At 51.9% G+C, this 22,401-nt stretch overlaps 1 protein-coding gene across 1 annotated transcript; it reads right to left on the reverse strand.

Annotated features, from left to right (window-relative positions):
• Positions 1–700: 700 nt before the first annotated feature.
• NUFIP1 (nuclear FMR1 interacting protein 1) lies at positions 701–22,051 on the reverse strand. The gene is made up of 11 exons (XM_061570390.1): positions 21,610–22,051; positions 20,781–20,947; positions 17,664–17,765; positions 17,440–17,502; positions 16,016–16,092; positions 15,299–15,391; positions 12,232–12,474; positions 11,609–11,616; positions 10,234–10,386; positions 4,366–4,802; positions 701–2,882 (listed from the first exon to the last, which is right to left on the reverse strand). The coding sequence occupies exons 1-11, from the start codon at positions 21,908–21,910 to the stop codon at positions 2,574–2,576; spliced, it is 1,953 nt and encodes a 650-aa protein (XP_061426374.1). The 5' UTR covers positions 21,911–22,051; the 3' UTR covers positions 701–2,573.
• Between the last annotated feature and the right edge of the window lie 350 nt (positions 22,052–22,401).

Raw genomic sequence — 22,401 nt, forward strand, 5'->3', positions numbered from 1 at the left:
CCGTTTTAAGAAAATCGTCACTGGATTCATGAGCGGGAATCGAACTCGGGTCGCCGGGTTCGTAGCGCAGCGCGGCTAACTGCTACACCACAGCTCCCTGTGGTCACGCACACACAGAACAGAGCCCCGAAGAGCGTGTGGGCAGATAGTGTAACGGGGCCGCAAGGTAGTGCCCTGGCGGCGCGTGGCGTGAAATCCTGCTGCCCACGGGCCCGCCCGTGCGGCCCATTTCGGTTCTCGTGACAGAGGCTTGGTTGTGCTGGGACGTGTCCTGGCAAGCCGTGCTACCCAGATAATGAAACGCGCGCTCTGGGGGGCGGCGGGCAGCCCGTACGGCCCCCTTGCAGTTCTTATGTCAATAATTTAGACCAACGCCATTTGGCTCCCAACTTTGTGCCCGCGTTTGAAAAAACACTCAGTCACTCAGTCAGCCAGTCACTCAGTCAGTCACTCAGTCAGTCACTCAGTCAGTCAGTCACTCAGCCAGTCACTCAGCCAGTCACCCAGCCAGTCACTCACTCAGTCAGTGACTCAGTCAGTCAATCACTCAGTCAGTCACAAACTGGCGAAGTTTGCGAGAAGAAAAGGTGCAGAAAAATCTGCAAACGTTTGTAACATTTTGCGCGGAATATCTTACACTCAAAGCATACGATGAGACGGGAGAGAAAATAAACATCGCATTTCTCAACTACCACGCGGCTTTGGGAATTTCTCATGTTTGACATTTATTCGTGACGTCGAAACCGAATGCTTTGTTAAACGACTCGAGGCTGCTTCTTGCGATCACGGAGCGCCGGAGACCACAGAGCTAGGATCCTGCATTTCAATCCGATTAAAGTGGCTTCCCAGGTGCAGCGTGTTGATCGTCGCAGCCCCAGTCACCAGCGAACCAAAAATCTTTGCTTCTGTGCTTTAATTCGTCACATCGCAACCCTTACAATTATTTTTATTATCTGAATGGACAAGACGAACACTTTACAGAGCATCGGCCCCAAGTGTGGATAGGAGATTCGATTTTGGTTTACCCCAGATGTAGTTCTGTGAAGGCTTCTTCCCAGGGCAGTTCTCTTGACAGCGTGTGATGCACTACTACCTGCAGAGTTGAAAAATTGAAAGTCTGACGACACAACGCCGATAACTCAATTTCAATATAAATGGGCGAAGCGAGGCGAATGATACTGCCGGCTTGCAATTGGCTGGAATGTGTCTCGCGTGTCATCATAAAGTATATTTTAAGCTCAAATCAATGTCCATGGCCCTCCTTTCAAATCGACAAAATAATAAACACATGGAGGTGGCCCGGTGGGCTCGGGGTCTCGGGCGTTAAGCCGCCCGTGATGAAACCGTGTCATCAAGTGTGGCGACATTTGATGGTTTCAGCTGATAGTTATTGACTGCAACAATCCCATCACATCCAACTTCATTTTTTCATTTAATTAGGCAAAAAGTAAAAAAAATAAAACAGCTCTGGACAATATATATTTTATTCGGTTAGATTGCCATGCAACGCACACACGCCTAAGTAGCAGGGTGCGTCGGAAAGTTGCAGTGGCCTCCGCCACTTGAAGGGGGATCTCAGATACGGTTCGGAGATGTCTCCTGTGGACCGTTCTCAAAAGGTGATGCGCCGGGCTCTGTACAGAGTTTAATAAAAATCCCCCCCTCGCCCCCCCCCCCCCCCTTCCTCCATGCTAAATGTAAAAAGCGAGTGCGCTTGAGTGCGGCGTGATGTACCGGTCGTCTCAGGTTTGGCACATCACGCGCGACTTGATCTATTCCAATACGCTCGGCAGTAACGGGAAGACTCCGTTGTTCACAGGGGACTCCGTGTGACCGTCGCAAGTTGTCTGCGCTTACAGAATTATGAGCGTTCCGCAAGACGGATGCCCCAGCAGCTGACTGCAGCTCACGCTCCTCCGCACACTGGCAGAGCCAGTGGGGGGGGGGGTGGGGTGGCACGTGCCCCCCCAATGATCCGATCGAAATCCCTAATTTCGATCGGATCATTGGGGTTTATTAGTAATAAATCGGCATTTTGCGACTCCCACTGCCACTGTGTAGCATATTATTACGTGCCAGGGACTCTATAAGATGATAGGACAATAGTCTGAGTCCATCATTGGCAATAAGTAACGGCAAAGCAGTTATAAGTGACTCACAGAATTGTGCGCAGTTGCGTATACAGAACACGACTTCCCTGAAGGCATTCACCTTCAGCGAGCGCGATGCCGATCACACAACGCGGTTCGAATTCGACGCTCGATCGATGGCTGCGTCATCGCCGCACACGCGTCGAATAAAAAAGCAAGGGACAAGTCCTTACTTACTAACAACTCCTATCATTTCTCATTGCTGGAGGGGTTGCTTCCCCGGACCTCAAAATCCTGGCTCCGCCATTGCCTCCGCAAAGGCCGAAGATCGCGGTGCCACGCGGCCAAAGACACGTCGCAGCACTGACGAGGTTCCGAAAATGTTAAGAGATAAAAAAAAAACATTGGCTAATCCTCCTGTCCATGCGTTTTTTTTCTCTCTCCCTATTTTCGCCGAGTTTGTGCGTCGGGAAGCGGAACCTCCTAAGTGGGCACCTCCACCAAGGGCGGAGTTTCCCAGATCTCCTCGCTGGCCCTGGCGTCGTGGTCGACCGCCGTTTCTTTTGAGATCGTTGCAACATCAACGGGACCCTCCTCGGAGTCGCGGTGACCTGTCACCTCCGACCTCTCAGCCACGCCCGTCGGTTCGGCGTCGTTCGATGGGGCCGAATCGGCGCGACTTCCCGCGCTGGGCCTCCGCTCGCTGGTCGTCGCGAAGAAGCCTTTCTGGACGACGTAGCGGACGCACTGCAGGAGGGCGTTCCTCTCTTTCCTCATGTCTGGTGCCAGCAGCTGCAGAGAGATCACGGGCGATGGGGGCAACGGGGGGAGGAAGGGAGCACAAGATTAAAACATCATCCAGACACGCCGGCTCCTGGAATGAATGCCACGGAAATTTACATTTAAATTGCATCAAAGTTGTCTCGCGGAAAAGATCCCAGCGGCCCATTTCTTTTTGGCAGCAATAAAACACCGTCGTCGTAAATTCAAGTCCGAGCAAGTGCGCTCGCAATTGTTTAACCACGCGGGGTTCTATTTAAGGGGTACAGTACCCACCCCAAGACCACAACGCAAACTCCTCGGCAGGTTTCCGCGTGACCCCCGGGCTGTCAGCCATGGCACCCGTGTTATTAAACACGAGCGCGCTCCACAAACAAATCCCTTTTGGGCAGAAACTGACAAAGCAATACGCGGCGGGTGGGGGGGGGAGAGTTGAGAGGTTTCACGAGCCGTAACAGATACCTGTCAAGACAGCCGAGCCACGTGACGTGTACGACGCACGCTAAGATTCGCCAATCTCGCGCTCGCACAAACGGTCGGCGATTCACAATCGCCACTCGATTGATTCGAAAGGTGATTTGATTTCTACTTTGACGAACGTAGTAGCAGCTGCAGGACCAGCGTGACCCAGCAGCACACGAGGCACGCAACGAACCGACAGCCAGCGATTGTCGCGCGAACCGCAGCATGTACCGCGAGCGTAACAATCTCATTTTTTAACCGACAAATCTACGAACCGTTAAATGGACACCGCCGACGTGGCTTCCGCGCAGGACAAGTGCGACGCTCCCGTCGTTCATACGTCGACGGCGTCTGCACGTGGCGTCGTGTCACGCGTCACATGGCCAATGCGTCGAACAATCACCGGCGAAGAACGGACGAGGACACCGAGAGCCGTTGCGTGGGGAGAGTCACGCGATGCACGAGAGACACGTCGACTTCAAAGGAGGATCACATCCCTCGTGTGAATGGCTAGAAAAAAATGCGACTGATAACTTTGTGCCAATATTGGTTAAGCCAGGAAAGGATTCAGTGTATGAACAGCCGATTGCTTCAATGCCTCTGTTCAACTTCTAGAGTTCACTGCCAAGGGGGCCCACGTAGAGCCCATAGACTGAAATTGAGACTTACAGACTCACTCACCCATACTCGCAATAGAGACCCACAGATTCACGCAGAGGGTCATGGACTCGCATAGAGAACCATAGACTCGCATAAAGACCCATAGACTTGCATGGAGTTAACAATAACTCACTAAGTGGGCTCAAATAGAGAGCCACAGACTCGCACGGCGATTCATACACTTGCAGAGTTCACAGTGGTTCAATCCAAATGTGACCATGAGGAGGACAAAAACAAAACCCATTCTTGAATGTAACCACGACCACAAACCGTGACAACAACTCATGGAATCACTGGGGGGCGTGGGGGCGGGAGACCCGTCACACGGGGGGGTTAAAACCGATACGCCGCCGCGTGGCGAGGCTTCTCTTACCATTGCCAGCAGCGTGGGCCGAGGCTTGGCCATTTGTCCGTGTCCGCCCCGGCCCCTCCCTCGACCCTTCCCACGGTCGCCTGTTCGCCAGCGGCCCTGCCAGCGGCCGCCCTGCCCATGGCCGCCCTGCCAGCGGCCGCCCTGCCAGCGGCCACCCTGCCAGCGGCCGCCCTGTCCCTGGCCGTCTCGCTCGTCGCCACCCTGCCCGTCGCCGCCCCGCCCGTCGCCACCCTGCCCGTCGCCGCCCCGCCCGTCGCCGCCCCGCCCGTCGCCGCCCTGCAACTGTGGAACTCTTGGCTTCTCCGCTGCTAGATGCCCGCTGTCCTGCGCTTGGGTTCCGGGCGGCTCTGCGACGCCGTTCAGCGACTTCTCGGCGGCCTTGCTGGGCGGGAAGCGTCGCTCCGGTTCTTTAGCCTCGGGCCGCTTGGACGACAGCTCTGTGAACGGACAAACGAAAAGAAGTTAGGAAGATCCGCGCGCACGTGGATTACGCAAATGATTTACAACTCGTGTTTGTCCTCGGGACGTTTTGTGAATTGCGGTATCGTAGCTACCGGCGAGTAGACGTCTGGGCAAGAATGTTCACGTGATTGCCAACTGTCCTCTTGATTGTTGCTCTGGTTTGCGCCACGTTTTGGACAAGAGCTTTCGACACTCTGGGCGGCTTTCAACAGGTTAAGTCGCTAACAGCAACTCAATACAGGTAGTCCTCTACTTACGAATGAGATGCGTTACGACGACCCCATCGTAAGTCAAAAATATCGTAAGTCGAAGATGGCCTAGCATACCCAGGAGTCTTAAAGAATGGTGATGATTTATCAAAACAGAGCAATTTACAGTACCGTACTGTATAAACTATATACTGTATGTATTTATTAATTACAATACTGTATTGCACAGTAAAATGTATAGTAAAAAAAACAAGGTAAATTCTCATCCTACCTATATGAACTGCAATTTAATAGAACGTTTTTGCAGAAAACCATCCTATCTGCTATAAAAACTTTTAACATGCTTTGAAACACAGAAAAAGATACACACGCTAACGCCGAGACCGCTGGTGAGAGTGAGGCATCACCATACAAGGCGGGAGATGCGTACAGTACATCCCCGCACCGTCCCAACGTACAGTATCGTACCTCCTACGCTACTGCGTTTGCCTGCCGCGCGAAATGTAAAATTTAACAATTTAGTCGTATCGCTATCGCAATCGTAAAATCGAAATATCGTAACTCGGGGACTATCTGTAGTCCACAGGATCGGTTCACGTTCTCGAACAAAAGTGAAAGGCGAGTTGCCGGCGAACTGCCCCGCCGCCGAATTGTTCATCGACCGCTCGCCAGCGCTCGCGGGGACGGCCGACACCGCGCCGAGCGGCCGTGTCCGATGCGAGGGTCATAGGTCACGCACGCCTGGTGTCTCGGTCGAACAACTCCGCGGTTGGCGTCGCCTCGATTGACCGCGGCGCACCCTGGGGCTGGCGCTGCGATCGAGCCAACAGCCTGGGGCAGGTGATTTACGCGTCGAGCTTAGCCCGAGCTCCAAGAAAAAGAAACAAAAATAAATTCCGCAACTGCTCGACATTTCTGAATCGACTGAACCGCGTTCGCGTATGGAATGCTTCGAAGCCCCACAATAATAATAACAATCATTTTAAAGTGGACAGAATTTGCTCACATTCGACGAGAGAGAACCGAGAGGCAAGAGGAGGAACCACAGGCGAGTGGGAATGGCAGCAGCCACGCGGTGAGCCGTCGCCAACTGCCCAAGCTCCTGTGGTCCTCGACATAGGAAGGTGTTTTGAGGAATATTCTTGGTTCTTTCGGGAAAGTCACGTAGATAGAAAACAAAAAATGAAAAAAAGTAAAGTCAAATAAAATAATAATTCATAAGGAATTGAAAATAATAAAAGCAAAAATGTTCTATTTAGAATTTCTCTATTATAAAAAAAAAAAAAAATTCTATCTATGTGACTTTGCCGAAAGAACCAAGAATATGAATTCCTGCAGTCACGAAAGTTTTAAGTCAAAAGTGTTTTGAGGCAATGAGTGAGTGTTCGCATGTGAGAGGAAACCAGGGCGTCTTGAAAAAACCCATCCCGTAGACAGAACACAGATGGAGATGAGTTCACACTTTGCCGTCTTCAGGGTATGGCACCTCGACTCCCACGGGAAGGGAGTTTCACGAAATTTGTGGGATCCATCAACCCTCTCTGCTGCCTCCACACAGTGCTGGATTAGAGCAGGGGTCGGGAACCTTTTTGACTGGGAGAGCCATAAAAGCCAAATATTTCTAAATATATTTCATTGAGAGCCATATAGTATTTTTAACGTATAATAAATGAAATATGTATTACTTTTAATGCGACTTCTGGTGCTGCATGGTTTTGCTGATGGCCTTGTGTAGTCTGGTTCGTGCGTGGTGAGGCTGAGCTTCGTGCAGGCGTTGAGGCCCCGTGACCCGTGAAATTTATCTTCAAAACTAATTTCTGTTTACTTTAAAATGACACAGTATTATTAAGCAATATCACAAGTATTTTAAAATCAGTTCCAAACTGATTTTTGTATTTTTTTTTTCAACTCAAAATTATCTGGGAGCCATATGCCCGTCACCAGAAGAGCCATATATGGCTCGCGAGCCATAGGTTCCCGACCCCAGGAATGGATCGACTTCTTCATTGGACACGTTCAAGGGTTGGGTGTGTAACTATGCATCTTGGCATTAACTAATGCCATTTCGTATTCTCACGATTGTGCATAAGAATCCATTGTTTGCAAGCGTATGCAATGTATATGCCAATTACATTTTCGTGCGATATTAATATGCGAATGGAGTGAAGAAAACGGCGCAAATGAAGGACTTTTGTTGAGGAATAATACAAGCGAGATGGGATGAGGCAAAAGAGAATGTCCAGTTTCTGGGTGGGTAACTGACGCTCAGTCACGAGAAGGCGGAACCCACTTGCCCCTTTCGCGATTCCACCGAACCGTCACGATTTCATTCGCTTGATTCCGTTACAGAATCGATTTTTCTTCTTGGTTCTTTCGGTAAAGTCACGTAGAAGGGAAATAATAAAATAATTAAAATAAAACATAATAAAATACAATTCTCACGACGTTTCGGCCACAACGCAAGCAGCCGTCCTCAGGTGAAAACCAGGTCCGTCGAGGCGACGGACCTCATTCAGACTCTGTCGCCTCGACAGGACCTGGTTCTTCACCTGAGGACGGCTGCTTGCGTTGTGGCAGAAACGTCGTGAGAATATTTTATTATGTTTTATTTTTCTTATTTTATTATTTCCCTTCTACGTGACTTTACCGAAAGAACCAAGAAGATGAATCCCTGCAGTCACGAAAGCCTTTAAATCGAAATAGAATCGATTTCCTTTGCAGGAGTCGCGCAAACCCCCCCCCCCCCCGTCACCGCTCGACGCGTGCCCCCCAAACGAATCAACCTAACCGATCCTTCGTCACACGCCCCCCCCCCCCCCCCGTGGACTCCCCCGCCGCATGCGCTCGCAAAAAAATCTAAAATCCGCGAGCGATCGAAAGAGGCGGGGGGGGGGGCGGCGGCGGCATTTCTGTCGGGTAGCGCGAGTGCCGCCGGTGGAGCGGCACCGGCTCGTGAAGCACACGAGGGGCGTCTGAGGACCTGCGGCCTCCACTAAAGGATCGGATTTAGCGACGTTAATTTTGGCCATCTGCCGTGCACGCGGACAAAACCACCTCCCGCTCCCCCCCCCCCCCCCAATGGGGGGCGAGGTGGAGGGGGGTGGGCCGGAGGGTCGTCGCCATTACGTGCCATCCGGGGTCGTCGGCGTGACGCGCTTAGTCACTCTCGATCGCGTGGGCGAGGCGTGCCGCGTCTTTTTCCCTTGCCCCCCACCCCCCCAGGTTCATTCCAACTGCGCTATCGGCATCGTGATCACGGGATAAACTCCACCACGGCATGGGCGCGTAGAGAACGGCGGGCGGAAGTGGATTTCGAGGAGCTACTTCTGAGATCCCTTCCAAGTGACCTCTCATCTACGCGCCGATTGGTGCGCTGATCCCACATTGCCCTGCTGCAGAGAAATGTCTCTGACACGGCAATCAAGCCCAGTAGTGGGCATCCTTCTCAGAGCTGGAAATCGGTCGAAGTAGCTAAACAAAACTCGAATCCACTGGTGACCATTAACTCGCCGTCATTTGAGAATTCGATTTAATCACCGGCGGCTGAAACCCAGATTCGAACCCAGGTTCTCGGCAGTGGGGCGCGGCTCGGTGATGTGACCTTGAGCCACCCGCTTTTTAAAAAGGCATCACTTTTGGCACTTACAGCTGCTGCGAGTAACTCGTGCCAGGAAGGGCTTCTCTCCCGTCACAGTTATACTGCACTACACGCGCACACACACGCGCAAGCGTATCATCGCTTTCTTGACTCGTCACCCAATCCGCTCCACTTCCGAGAAACGCGACCAGTATTTCAAGCGACACGGCACGTGCGAGCAGGTGGCCGCGATCATTAGGATTTTCCCTAATTCGCCGAGCTCATATCCACTTTCCAAGTGTGGCGAGCGAACGCACAAGCACCGCCGTTGTTGGCTGGCACGATGCGATGGCGCATCGAATGAGCGAAGGGGCGGTGCGCCCCCCCCCGCTCCACCCACCTACCGCTGTCAGCAGGTCACGGTGGCGAGGAGATGTTAACTACCTCGCCTGGTATACAGGAGGACGTGGGTTCGATCTCAACCCTGACGCCTCTATATATTTGGAGATTGCATGTCTCTCTCTCTCATTATCATCACGGTGGCTAGGAGATGTTAACTACCTCGCCTGGTATACAGGAGTACGTGGGTTCGATCTCGACCCCGACGCCTCTATATTTGGAGGAGGCATGTTAGCTCTCCCCGTGCTCACGTGGATTTTTATATCCGGTTTCCCTGACAGCTGAACTTTCCACCCCTCCTCCACCCCCCCCCTCCAGTCCGGGACTCGTAGCTGCCGTCGTACCGCCTGCACACTCGCCAGCTAACCCGTGCGCTGCACCCGTGCGAGCTCTGCAAGGGCCGATGCAAAACAGTCGCACTGTGCGGCCCCCGGCTGCTGCAATGGGTGGTCCAGGTGTTCTTGTGACCCCCAATTAACTCTTTAAAACGTAATGGTTTTGCATCGCTACAGGCGATGCACGCTGCCTGAGACGAGTGTGAAAAGACTTTAACACGTAGCAGGCTTTCGCGACCAATATTATTCATAATAAAGGGTTTTGGGTTAGTTCGTGTAAGTATAAATGTGTCGTAACCCTCCACCACCCAACACGGCCAGTAAGGTTTGTTACGTAAACAACGTGCCAATTCGTTACTTCATCGCTCCACATCGAAGGCGAGCCATCGTCTTGGACACAATCCATCCCCTGCTGCCATCCGGTCACCCGTGCCGCTCGCTGTCCATTGTCTCGCGATGTCCTGCTCAAGGCCTCTTCACTTTCACGTCCCCCTTCGTGCCGTCAACAAACCTGCTGTGAGCGGCTTGAAGGCTCAACACAATTCATCTGGGCGGCCTACGTGCTTGGTATACAGGAGGTTGTGGGTTGATCACGACCCTGACGCCAGTATATTTAGAGTTTGCATGTTCTTCCCGTGGTCGCGTGGATTTTTCTCCGGGTCCTTCGGTTTTCCACTCAACATTTAGAATCAACGTGCCTTTCGAGTACATGGCTGTGATAGATTTCCACTAGATAAGCCGCTTCGTTGAGATATCATTTGTGGCCAGGACGCTTCTGAAAACGGGCTATACAGTATAGCTTAGTGGGCCTTACCTGGTAAAATAAAAACAATTAAATAGTTTGACCCCTTCCCGCACTGACCTCGCAACCCCCCACGACCCTCACCTTGGGGTGGCTCGTCGTCGCTCGCGCTGTCCGAGTCGCTCCCGTAGTTTGCCATGAGCGCGCCGAGCCCAGCCGTCACGCAGCACGGAATCACGGCGCTGGCGCTGGCGCCGACAGTCGCCGCCGCCGCCGCCTTCTCCTCCCTGTCCGAGTCTGAGGCCACAACACGACAATGACGCGCGCACGTGAACAACATCGACCACAACAATGGTGTTCTTAGGCTTAGTTTTGGTATCGCGTCGTCGTTCGTGCAGATTGCATCTCACGCAATTGCACGGCAGTCAAAGCAATAATATACGCTCCAAGCGTGGTGGTGTTTCATTCAGATGCTGTCTTCCCGACAGACCTGTTCTTCACCTGAGGACGGCTGCTTGCGTTGTGGCCGAAACGTCGTGAGAATTATTTTATGTTTTATTTTTATTATTTTATTATTTCCCTTCTACGTGACTTTACTGAAAGAACCAAGAAGAAGTCAAAGCAATGTTACTTTGCCTCAATCTCATACAGCTGGAACTTTGACCAATTACACCTGACGAGCTCGCGGCCGCTTCCGAACCCCGTGTCTCCGACCGCCGAGCGGCCCGTGGGTTCGCACCGAGGTCAACGCGTCCAAAGGACGCGTTCCCGTGACACGCGCACGCATCCCTCGCAGAGTTCGTTCCGAAGGCAGGTGCCGCACACGCCACTGTCGCGCGCCGCATCCGCCTTTGTTGTTCCCCAACAGCGCCGCGTACGAGAGAGAGAGAGGCGGAGAGAGTACGTTGACATTTAAGACAATGGCTCCGTTGAGCAAAGCGGAGCCTGAAAACACAGCCACGCGGCACGACGCTCCCTTTGTAGCGGCACGGCGAACGGAGCGCTCCGCCCCTAAACGAACGCGCGGAACGGAACGTCGCGGCGATCGAAAGACGGCCGCGACCAAACCGTTCCCCCCCCCACCCTGCCAGCCTCGTCAGATGTCAGACGCTGAAGCAGAGTTGAGAGCCCTGGCTGGCGGTGAGTAGACAGGGACTGCCCGGGAGTGCCAGGCGCTATAGACTTGCGAGGTGGCCAGTGACGGTAGCGCGGCTACGGAATTTGAATCCACCTTTCGTGCAGCTTGGAGCGTTTACCCCCCCTCCTACACTTCATTGATTTTCTCTGGGTCGTTCGGTCTCCTCGTCAAAACGCTGGCCAAAACATCCAAGTACAGCGCCCTCCTTAAAAGAGTCTCGAGACTCAACAAAGGCTTCTCTGGATAAACAACAAATGCAATTGTAATTACAATAATTTTCATTAAAAAAGAAGTATTATCTCTCTCTCTCGACCGATTGACCAAAGAAAAGCACAACGTTGGGAACACGCGAGCCGAGGGCCACCCATTGGCCAGTCCGGCTGCCATCACTTCCAACGTCGTGGAAACACCGCCGCCCACGTCGGCATGGGGGGCGTGGGGTGCGTGGGGTGCGTTGTGGTGCGTGGGGGGTTTGGGGGGGCGTGGGGGTGCGTGGAGGGCATGGGGGTGCGTGGAGGGCGTTGTGGTGCGTGGGGGATGAGGAGTCGCGTCACAGACACTTCATTTCGAGCCGGCGATACGCCCGGAGGCTACGTGGCCCACTCGTGCAGTTGGGCACCGCCGCTCAACGGACGAATGAACAAACATCCCCGTGAACTCCTTTCGCACCGTACGTGGCCAACCGTGCGAATGGGAGGTGCGAGGGAAGGAAAACAGACTCAAAGAGAAAAGGCGGTTATAAAGAAACGAGTATCAATCTTGTGAGCCCCTCAGAGGGCGAAGTCGCCGCCGGCTCCTTCACCGACACCGATTTAAATGGGAGCCACGGGGATTTTGTACTTTAAGTTATTTTATGCAAATAAGCCGGGTCCTTTGTTCATTCTTACTCAACTCCGCACGATGAAAATCACTCGAAGGCTTCAACCGACCGACGATCAAATCACGTTTCTTACACACGAGAACGGAACGAAAATCAACAGACTGTCAAGACGTACCTCCGTCGCCTGTCTGCCAGAATGCTCAGCGGGTCAACCTCTTTCCCATAGGCCTTTGCGGCTTTCCCCACACGGTCCTCGTCGCCGGCTGCTGATTGGCTCGTCTCCGACGGGCCGGACCGTTCTTGACTCGGGGTGGGGGTTGTCTGTCGCTCCTCGCCGTTGCGGTCGCAGTCGCCCCCCGGGCCACCCGGGCGTTCCCTGTGCCTCCACGATGCGCGGCCTCGCCACCGCCCGCGACCGCGCATCCTCCTGGGAGAACGGGCAGAGCCACCCCCCCCACCCACGGATGTTTCAAAACGGCTGTCGGAGTTCGCTCACAAGCTCGCACCAGTCATCGAGACCACATCGCCCGGGGTCCTCCGATCCCTCCACCAGAGAGACAAGATCGTTTCTCACCACTTCAAGATCTTCGGTCGACTCGTACACCTGCCTAACATCCCCACTCGTTTCCCACTCTACTCCCCCAATTTCACATTCTCTGAGCTACAGCAACCAAAGGGCCTTCTGTCCAAAGCCTAATTCGACCTTCTGACAATGAGGATGTCACTCTCTGCTGCTGCTGCTCCCGATGTCTGGAACTCCCTTCTTCTGCTTGTCCACACAGCCGAGATTCTTGCCCTGCTCCGTTTCAGGCTCAAGATTTTCCTCTCCTCTTCTGCCGCAATAATGAATCTCTCTCTGCAGTTGTCTTTAGAAGCACTTCTGCTTTAACATTGTCTCAATTCTCTCCGTAGTCTGTAAAATTATGTCATTCCCTTGCTCTCGTCAAACAAACAACCACGCCTCGGGTTCTCTGGATCAGCGTGTTCCCCCCCCCACCCACTCGCATTGTCCTGGGATGCGATCGCCATGCAAAAATCCACCCTGCATTGTCGTAAAACGCTGCATTGTATCGCCACAGGATCGCCGGGTTATGTCTCCTCCACCGCGGCAGGTGTTTCCCCGAGGCAGTCTCATACTGGGTTACTCCTCTCCCGTCTCAAACACACACACGCGCGGTGTCCTCGCCCCGGCAAAGCGATCGGTGTTAGTTGCCGAGGCGATCGTGCAACCGAGTAACAGGGGGGAGGGTAACTTTACCAAATTTGCCCGCGACGCCGGCCCAACAACAGCCTGGGTCTGTGAACAACGGCGAGAGATCTTTGACACCGTGAGACTCCCGTGCGTGAAATTGCCACGACCGTACGCACGGTACGGTATCTGTACTCGGGGGTTAATGATTTAGTTTCAGCCCTACCCACCCCCCTCTACCCTCCCCCCACCCTCCAATATTGCCCAGAAATTCGATAAAATTATCACGATTCATGGTTGCAAGTCATTTCAGGAGTTGCTTTTTTTTTACATTGTTGCTAATTTAGCAGGCCTCTGGTGGCTGCAGGGGGTTCACACGAACTCATTACGTACGACGAGTACGAACCGAAACACATCGATTCTTACACGTGCGATTCGACGCGCGTTTCGCGAGCTCAACCGATTTATCAGCGCATCTTCAAACCTCGACTTTCCCGTATAACAAACGTTATCTTCGAGTGGCATCCAACGTAAACTAAATGTGCGTGTGAACATCACTCGAAAAATAAACCCGTTGCGTAATCACACGCAGCCATCGGTACATGTACTGCCAAAAAGATGCTCATTTGAAAGCTTTTATTTAACCACTGACTCGAACACGTGTGTGGGCTGACGAGTCTGGGTAGAGTTTGCCAATTTCTGTTTAAGGTGCCATGCTGGGCCACTCCAGCCGAGGTTGCAACTCAAAAAAATGTACCCGTAAAAACAAAGTTTTTCACTATAAATCCTTTATATGCGTGGCGGCTAGAGTCCTCTCGTCCTCTGGCTTGAGATGGCTGCCACCTATGGGTCAGATGATTGCCTGCCACCATTAAGCAATTGGTAATTAAATATAATTCTTTTTTTCCTAAAAAGTGTAAAGTTATGGAAAAACATTTTCACGAAAATAAATTGTCACGCACAACGAGTTTGTGTGGAAAATGTCAGCTCGATTGGATCACGGGAAGTGGGTTAAAAAATGACAGAAAGATTTGCACGGTCGTAAGCGCGCAAGCAAGCAAGTGAACTTAATATAAAGGATTTTAAAAGGGTGCCGCGGTGGCTAGGAGATTCATCTTCTTGGTTCTTTCGGTAAAGTCACGTAGAAGGGAAATAATAAAATAATTAAAATAAAACATAATAAAATAATTCTCACGACGTTTCGGCCACAACGCAAGCAGCCGTCCTCAGGTGGAGAACAGGTCTGTCGAGAAGACAGCGTCTGAATGACTCTGTGGCCGAAACATCGTGAGAATTATTTTATTATGTGTTATTTTCATTATTTTATTATTTCCATTCTACGTGACTTTACCGAAAGAACCAAGAAGATGAATCCCTGCAGTCACGAAAGCTTTAAACTGGCTAGGAGATGTTAACTCCCTCGCCTGGTATGCAGGAGGTCGTGGGTTCCAACCCAACCCTGACACTCGTATATTTGAAGTTTGCATGTTTTCCTCGTGGTCGTGTGGATTTTTCCACAGACCCTCCGGTTTTCCCATCCACATTTAGAAACATACGTTTAGAGTATTAGGCTGCGATAAACTTCAACACGATAAGCCACTTCGTTGAGCTATCATTTGCGGCCAAGTTGCTTCGGAAAAAACAGCTATATAGCTCAGTGCGCCTAACACCTGGTAAACTAGGAAAAAAGTTGAGTTTTAGTTTAAATCAGAAGCCAGGCCGACTCTCGCGGGGTTAATGGTTCCGCACGTCGCAACGAGAACACCCGTCAAACATGGGAGACCAGTTTTCAGCGGCGCTGCTCCTTTGTCTAGGGTGCCCGGGTGGCCCGTTTGACGGACACGTGGTAATCGTGGCGGGATTTGGACGTTGCCTTGACGACACACCTCCCAAAAAAACAGTGACTCACTCTCGCGGTTGCAAGCTCTGGGAACCCGTCCATCCGCACGACTGGCAGTTCGATAATTATTAAAGATGAGAGAGAGAAGAAAAAAAAAACAGGTCACCGTGCCCCCCCCAGGGCAAAGCATAAAACATTTAATGAAATTTAAAATCCACTCACCCAAACTGCGCTGTTGTCAAAACGTCTCCTCTGGCCTCCCTCTCTTCGTTCAGCACTCTCTTGCGAGCCACATTCGCGGTGGTCGGGAAATTCCTGGGAAAATCAATTAAAGAAGCAAATACATCAAAGATAAAGGGGGGGGAAAAAAAAAACTTCGTCGCGTCACAAAAACACGAGATGATCGCCGCGACTCTCAACCGATTGAGCGAAGGCTCACCTATACAACCGCGCGTCGTCATGCTACAACGGCGATGGCGTTCACGCGAGCGCGCGGTCGATTATGTTCAAGACGGTCTGGGCAGACCGCGGATGCCTCCCCAGTGAGAGCCAGGGGTGCTGCTGCTCAACGATACCAAATGCCCGCAACGGGGGTTATTATTCGGAGTTGTTCTCGGGCTGTAAACGCCACGCGGAATGCGAAAAACGGAGAGGGAAAATTGCAGCCAGCGAGGGGCACTCAGTCGGTGGTGACAGTCAGAAAGGGGCGGCATTGATTTTACACTGGGGAAAGACGCTTCACGTGTTAATCCAGCAGCGCTCTTCCAGATAAGGCTTGCCCCCCCCCCCCCCCACTCCGTGCAGTGACCGGAGTCTCTGATAAGGCAGAGAAAGTGCACTTTGGTAGGCGATCTTGACAGCACGGTGGGGGTGACAGTGAAAACATCAAGTGCCGTGGTGGTCCCGTGTTGTACGACGCAACGAGACGGGTTAACTGACTTCCGTCGCTCTGCTCTCCACTTCGCAATGTCCTCCGCCGTCTCCAGCTTGAACTTTTTGGCACCCGGTGCGTGCCTCTGCAACACGCAGGGGGGGAAGGGGGGGGGAGAGTCAACGAGAGCAGTGGAGGTGATCGAGGTGGCACGCCGGGCCGCACCGGTTTAAGTTATTGCCCAGCGTGGCCTCGTAATAAGTATAACCAGTAAAAACAAAGTTTTTCACTATAAATCCTTTATATGCGTGGCAGCTAGAGTCCTCTCGTCCTCTGGCTTGAGATGGCTGCCACCTATGGGCCAGATGATTGCATTGCACCATTAAGCAATTGGTAATTAAATATAATATTTTTGTCCTAATAAGTGTAAAATTTTGGAAAAAAAATTTCACGGACATTCATTGTCACACACAACGAGTCTGTGTGGAAAATGTCAGCTCGATTGGATCACGGGAAGTGGGTTAAAAAACGACCGAAAGATTTGCACGGTCCTAAGCAAGCAAGCGAACTTAATATAAAGGATTTAAAAACCACGTGCACTTTGAAGAACATTTTAAAGGATGGAAACAGAAGACAAAAACCAAAATGGTGAGTAGAGCGGTCAGCTTGGGTTTCATGAAAAGGCACGTATCATTGTGTACGTTGCAGAAGAGCATTTTAAAAAAACCACACGTGTTCCAATATGCTCTGCATAAGTTGACTCATCACCTGTCAAGGGAAAGGTTCAATAAGCTTCTAGAACATTTTCAGGAGGGGTCTCGCGTTGGGATGTTTGGCCAAATTCATGAAGGAGCGTTTGACATGGAGGGAAAAAGGAGAGCCCGGGGAAAACCCACACATACGAGGGAAACGCAGTCAACACTGCCAACTCTTACGCCATCTCACATCGCACGCCTTAAACACCTGGTCATCCCAGGTATTCAACCCCTGATATTCCAAGGTACTCAACACCTGGTATTCTCAGGTACTCAAACCCTCGTATCCCCAGGTATTCAACACCTGCTATTCTCAGGTATTCCACACCTGATAATCTCAGGTATTCAACACCTGATATTCCCAAGTACTCAAAACCTGGTATTCCAGGTATTCAAGACCTGGCATTCCCAGATACTCAACACCTGATATTCTCAGGTACTCAACACATGATATTCTCAGGTACTCAACCCCTGCTATTCCGAGGTACTCAAGACTTGGTATTCTCAAGTATTCAACACCTGATATTCTCAGAAATTCAACACCTGCTATTTCTAGGTACTCAAGACTTGGTATTCCCAAGTACTCTCCAAGTCGAGTAGAAACCAAATTAAAACCCTGCTTAGCTTCTGTTCTGGTTGAGATCAGACACAATCCCGGAGTTAATTGGTCGCAGTGATTTGTACATTTCCAATAATTAACCTGTTCTACATTAATTGTACTGCTTGAAAATACATACATTCATCCAATGAATCTGCACCAGCTTCTCGTGAGCTTCAAAGGTACAGCCTTCCACCTTGCACTGCAAAACACACCCGCACCAGACGGAGAAGACAAACTGTCACAACATTTACGGCCATCGTTCGGCAGTGGTCTTGCTCATGGCTGATCATGATGATGATGATGCTGACGATGAACCGTGGGGGACAATTGACTGCAGGATTTCAATATCTGCGCGCATACCTTGGTGTGCTGCGACATGTGCTCGTCAAACTTCTCCTTGTTCTTGAACCCACGGTCGCAGGTGTCGCAAAAGTGAGTGTACACTGGCTCCTTCTTTTTTTTCTGCACAGAGGGTGGGAATGTGAGAGGGAGAACATTTAAGATGACCGTCATCTCATGTAGATGTATACAGCGCCTCCTTCTAAGACACTTAACAACAATGATAAAACTGTGCATAAGATGATAGTGGCTGAAATAAAGAGTGGGGTTGTTATTGAAAGTGGTGGTGTAGTTATGGTGACAGGAGGACCAGGTGGGAGTGGTTAAGGAGGGTTGGGGTTGGCCTGGTCGCGGCTGGGGAGCGGGGGCAGAGGGAACAGGCAGTGAGTAGTGCTAGGGGTAGTGATAGGGGTTGGGGTAGTGGTAGTGCTAGGGGTTGGGGTAGTGATAGGGGTTGGGGTAGTGGTAGTGCTAGGGGTTGGGGTAGTGATAGGGGTTGGGGTAGTGGTAGTGCTAGGGGTTGGGGAAGTGGTAGGGATAGTGGTAGTGATAGGGGTTGGGCTAGTGGTAGTGCTAGGGGTTGGGGAAGTGGTAGGGATAGTGGTATGGGTAGGGGTAGTGATAGGGGTAGTGCTAGGGGTTGGGGTAGTGGTATGGGTAGGGGTAGTGGTAGTGCTAGGGGTTGGGGAAGTGGTATGGGTAGTGGTAGTGATAGGGGTTGGGGTAGTGGTAGGGATAGTGGCATGGGTAGGGGTAGTGGTAGTGATCGGGCTCATGATGGGAGTTGGGGTAGACCTGATTGTAGCTGGGGGGTGGAGGCAGGGAGTAGCAGCAGGATGGGCTAGAGGAGAAGAAATGGGTTTTCAGGGAGGAATGGAAGCAGGTTATGGCGAAGATGACGAAGACTACTGTTTTACGTGCTGCAGTGGGAGTTTGTTCCATGAAGGGGAGCAAGCAGGGAAAAGGAACGAGAGCGAAACCGGGCGCTGGGTGAGGGAGGCACGGTGAGAGGCGGTAGAGATTGGGAGTGTAGAGGATGGGATGGGACATAGTGAGATACGAGAGAAGCAAGATAAAGTGCGACTTCAGTTTGACTGCCGGCCACAGCTAGCATTGGGGTAAGCGAGTGACATCTGAACAAGTTCTGGACCAAAAATTCTCCTTCACCAAAAAAAACCATTATGTGGGGAGTACCTACATCCAGCAGTGGACTGACAAGAAGACCCACACATTATTAGCATTACATTTGCACGTGTTGAAATTCCAAAGTTCCCATATCCATCCTTTACGGAGGGTTTTTTTTCTCAGCATCTGTGCATACAAAACCGGTCTTATGTAAAGAAATAAAAAGTCAATTTGACAACTTCAAAGCTGTTATGGCACCGGCGGTGTGAAGTAGAATCATCTCTTCTTCTGCCGAACGTTCGTCACACCAAGTGGGGCTCTCTCCGCAGTCTTCGGCCCCATCGCGATCTCCAAAGTAGTACCGCCACATGCTCTTACGTCCTCGATGGCAACTTCTCACTGCATTCTCTTGAGACTCGGCCTCTTTCTCTCACACTCGGTTTCCACGGTCTGAACTTGCTTTCCAATACGGTCTTCTGACCTTCTGGGCACGTGTCCGAACCGTCGCGCCTATTCCCGGCCAACTTCTCCTCTCTCGACGCGACCTTCACCCGTCCTCTCAATTCTTCGTTTCTCACGACTTTCACGAATCCCTCTCGGCGTCGTCACCTCCGCAACGCTCATCATGGGTGCCAAAAGTTTCCAGAGGGCTCAGCGCTCCGATCCATACGCAAGTGCAATCTTCGCCAAACTGTCACTCTGGCTCTCTCGCTCACAAGGGATATTTAACTGAGGCCTTGGACTAGGGCAGGGGTCAGCAACCAAAGTAACGAGAAGAGACTTTTTTTTCGAATTCGGTATATATATTATAAAAAACCCTCAATGTTTCAAGAGCTGCAACGCTTGTGAATAACGTCACGTAAGCAGCAGTCCTTAAAGAGCCGCATGCGGCTCCGTAGCTGTAAGGTGCTGATCCCTGGCCGAGGCTATATATTTAGCTGTTTCATGTACGCGTACAAGTACGGCGTTGATGCATTGTTAATGTTTTTGAAACATTAATGAAATTGCGCGTCTAAAATCGATAATTTAAGACTTCAAAAAAAGAACACGCCAATAATATGCGAATTTATCTTAACCCGCGCAAAATAACAACACGCCGCATGAGGCCAAGGCAGCGATTCAAAGGGTAATTGATCCTTGAATCAAATCGTTCCCTCTAATCGTGAAAAGTTATAAAATCGCCAATGGAAGGGGTTGGGGTCCATACACGCCTATTTCTAAGAGCGTTCACGATGACCGGCCTTCATATACTTGTGTTAAATCTGTTCTTGAGCACCAATGCCGCACCACCGGTCTGCACGTCTCCATACCATTATCGGGCTCTGCGCGTGTTGCATTGAGCATCTCCTCTGGGTCAGAGGTCACAACCGGGTACCCGATACCCGTACCCTACCCGATACCCGGCTACCCGTACCCGGCCGGGTACGGGTAGTCTGTGAGTCACTGGTGAGTAACTGTTTGTCACTCATTTCGGGTAGGGAACGGGAACCCGTACCTGGCCGGGTACGGGTACCCATTTGCGACCCTGGTGTGGCCGGGTACGGGCAAGGAATCAAAACCCGTTTGCGACCTCTGCTCTGCGTGCGGCGGCGAGCGCCACCACGCGGACAAACTCTGCCAGTGCAGGCAGCAACCGCGTCCCCTTTGCCCGTGGTGCTTGAACGGAAGATGACAGAGAATAATAGAGACAGAGAATAATAGAGAGAGAAAAGGCTTTGGTGTGCTTTGGTCATGCGGAGAGAACCTTGGAAATTACGTGGGTCAAAAGGTGGCAAGTGATGAAAGTGGAAGGAAAGAAATCAAGAGGAATGCAGAAGAAAAGGAATGCAGAAGAGGTGGTGGTGGCGGCGATGTGGTGCGATCAGATGGCGCAGGGCAGCGTGCAGAAGGTTGACAAGGAGAGCGGACATCCCCACATTAGTGGGACAAACGCGTGGAAGAAGGAGCTTTACCAGCCAGCCCTCGAGGCGGCTAATTCCCGAAGCGAGTGGCAGTCCAGAGAACCGCGGCTACCTTGCTTTTAGGGGGGCCCTGGTGGTTGTCGTCATCTCGCTGTGGCGCAGGAGGTTGCGGCTGGCCATGTGGGGACGCGAAACGCTTTGGGTGGTTGCCACCACGACCCCTACGACCTCCACGACCCCCATGACCCCCATGACCGCCGCCGCCTCTTGCCGGTCCCCCTGAAGGGAGATACCAAGAGTAAGACATGACACAAATAATGGGGTGTTCAGAAGTAAGAGCACTCACTGCCTTCGTAAACTGTCGTACAACAGGTGACCGATAAATTTCGATTTAAAGCTTTCGAGACTGCAGGGATTCATCTTCTTGGTTCTTTCGGTAAAGTCACGTAGAAGGGAAATAATAAAATAATACAAATAAAACAATAAAATAATTCTCACGACGTTTCGGCCACAACGCAAGCAGCCGTCCTCAAGTGAAGACCAGGTCTCCCCGACAGACCTGGTCCTCACCTGACAGACCTGGTCTTCACCTGAGGACGACTGCTTGCGTTGTGGCCGAAACGTTGTGAGAATTATTTTATTAAGTTTTATTTTTATTTTTGTATTACTTCCCTTCTACGTGACTTTACCGAAAGAACCAAGAAGAAGTGACCGATAGTTTCATCGCATTGGTGTTTCTGCAGTTGACGGAGGCTGCTTGAAATAAACTGCTGTTCCTGCTATACTATACAAAACACAGCGCTGCAAATGATTATGCAACACAGCCGCAGTTAGTCATTCAACTCATAGGACGAGCAACCATACCCTGTGAAATAAACACCTACCAAATGGCAATTGTTAAATGTGACTCCGCCAGTTAAACTGTATTATAAATACATTACCGTGTCTGGCAGGGGGAGATCCCCACTGGTTCCCCCAACCAAATCCGGGTGGAGGTCCGGGTGGATGTCCGGGTGGAGGTCCAGGTGGAGGTCCAGGTGGAGGTCCCGATGGGAGGCCGCTGTGAGGCCCGGGTTGGGCACCACTGATCCAGGGGGGTCCGCTAGGAAAGTGCGGTCTCCACGCAGGCCAAGGCCCTGACCAGGGCAGCCCGCTGAAATGAGGAGGCGGCGGAGGCGGCGGCGGACCGCGCCAGACCGTGGAGGCGTTCGGCGGGCGAAACATCATCCCGTACGAGTCCATAGCGTCTGGTCAAGGGGTGCGGAACAACCTCGTGGCGGTTTCACGCGCGCGTCAGACACCGAGAAATCCACAAGCAGCAGCGGCACTCACGCGAACACGGCTCCCACATGGCACGCACGTGCGCGTCCACTTCCGGTGCCGCACGTCACTTCCGCTGTAACGCGGCCTGGTGGGGGCGGGGCGTGGTGTGGGCGGGGCGTAGAGTGGGCGGGGCGTAGAGTGGGCGGGGCGTAGAGTGGGCGGGGCATGGGGTGGGGCGAACGGGGCGGGGTCGACGGGTTCGCCTCGCGTCGCCATGGCAACGCCGAGAGGGCTGCTGCCTCGTCCCACGTGGTAACCGGCGCAGTGACATTGTCACTGTAACAACACGTGGTGGGACTTTCGCGACAAATGTCATCCGTAATGTACAGCACAGAGGCTGTGCTGGGAGAGCAAATACACATTTACCATCTGAATGTTCAGATTGTACAACACCGGTGTTGCTGTACTAG

The sequence above is a fragment of the Lethenteron reissneri genome, chromosome 45 (assembly GCF_015708825.2).
Source record: "Lethenteron reissneri isolate LAM-NWPU_2019-01 chromosome 45, ASM1570882v1, whole genome shotgun sequence".
Classification (NCBI taxonomy): domain Eukaryota; kingdom Metazoa; phylum Chordata; class Hyperoartia; order Petromyzontiformes; family Petromyzontidae; genus Lethenteron; species Lethenteron reissneri.

Excerpts from the sequence above, each read along its gene's own strand:
- NUFIP1 (XM_061570390.1), bottom strand. The coding sequence starts at position 21,910 with ATGGACTCGTACGGGATGATGTTTCGCCCGCCGAACGCCTCCACGGTC. Across the intron at positions 20,948-21,609 it reads ATCTCCCCCTGCCAGACACG|GGGGACCGGCAAGAGGCGGC; the intron begins GTAATGTATTTA and ends ATCTCCCTTCAG. Across the intron at positions 17,503-17,663 it reads ACATGTCGCAGCACACCAAG|TGCAAGGTGGAAGGCTGTAC; the intron begins GTATGCGCGCAG and ends TGTGTTTTGCAG.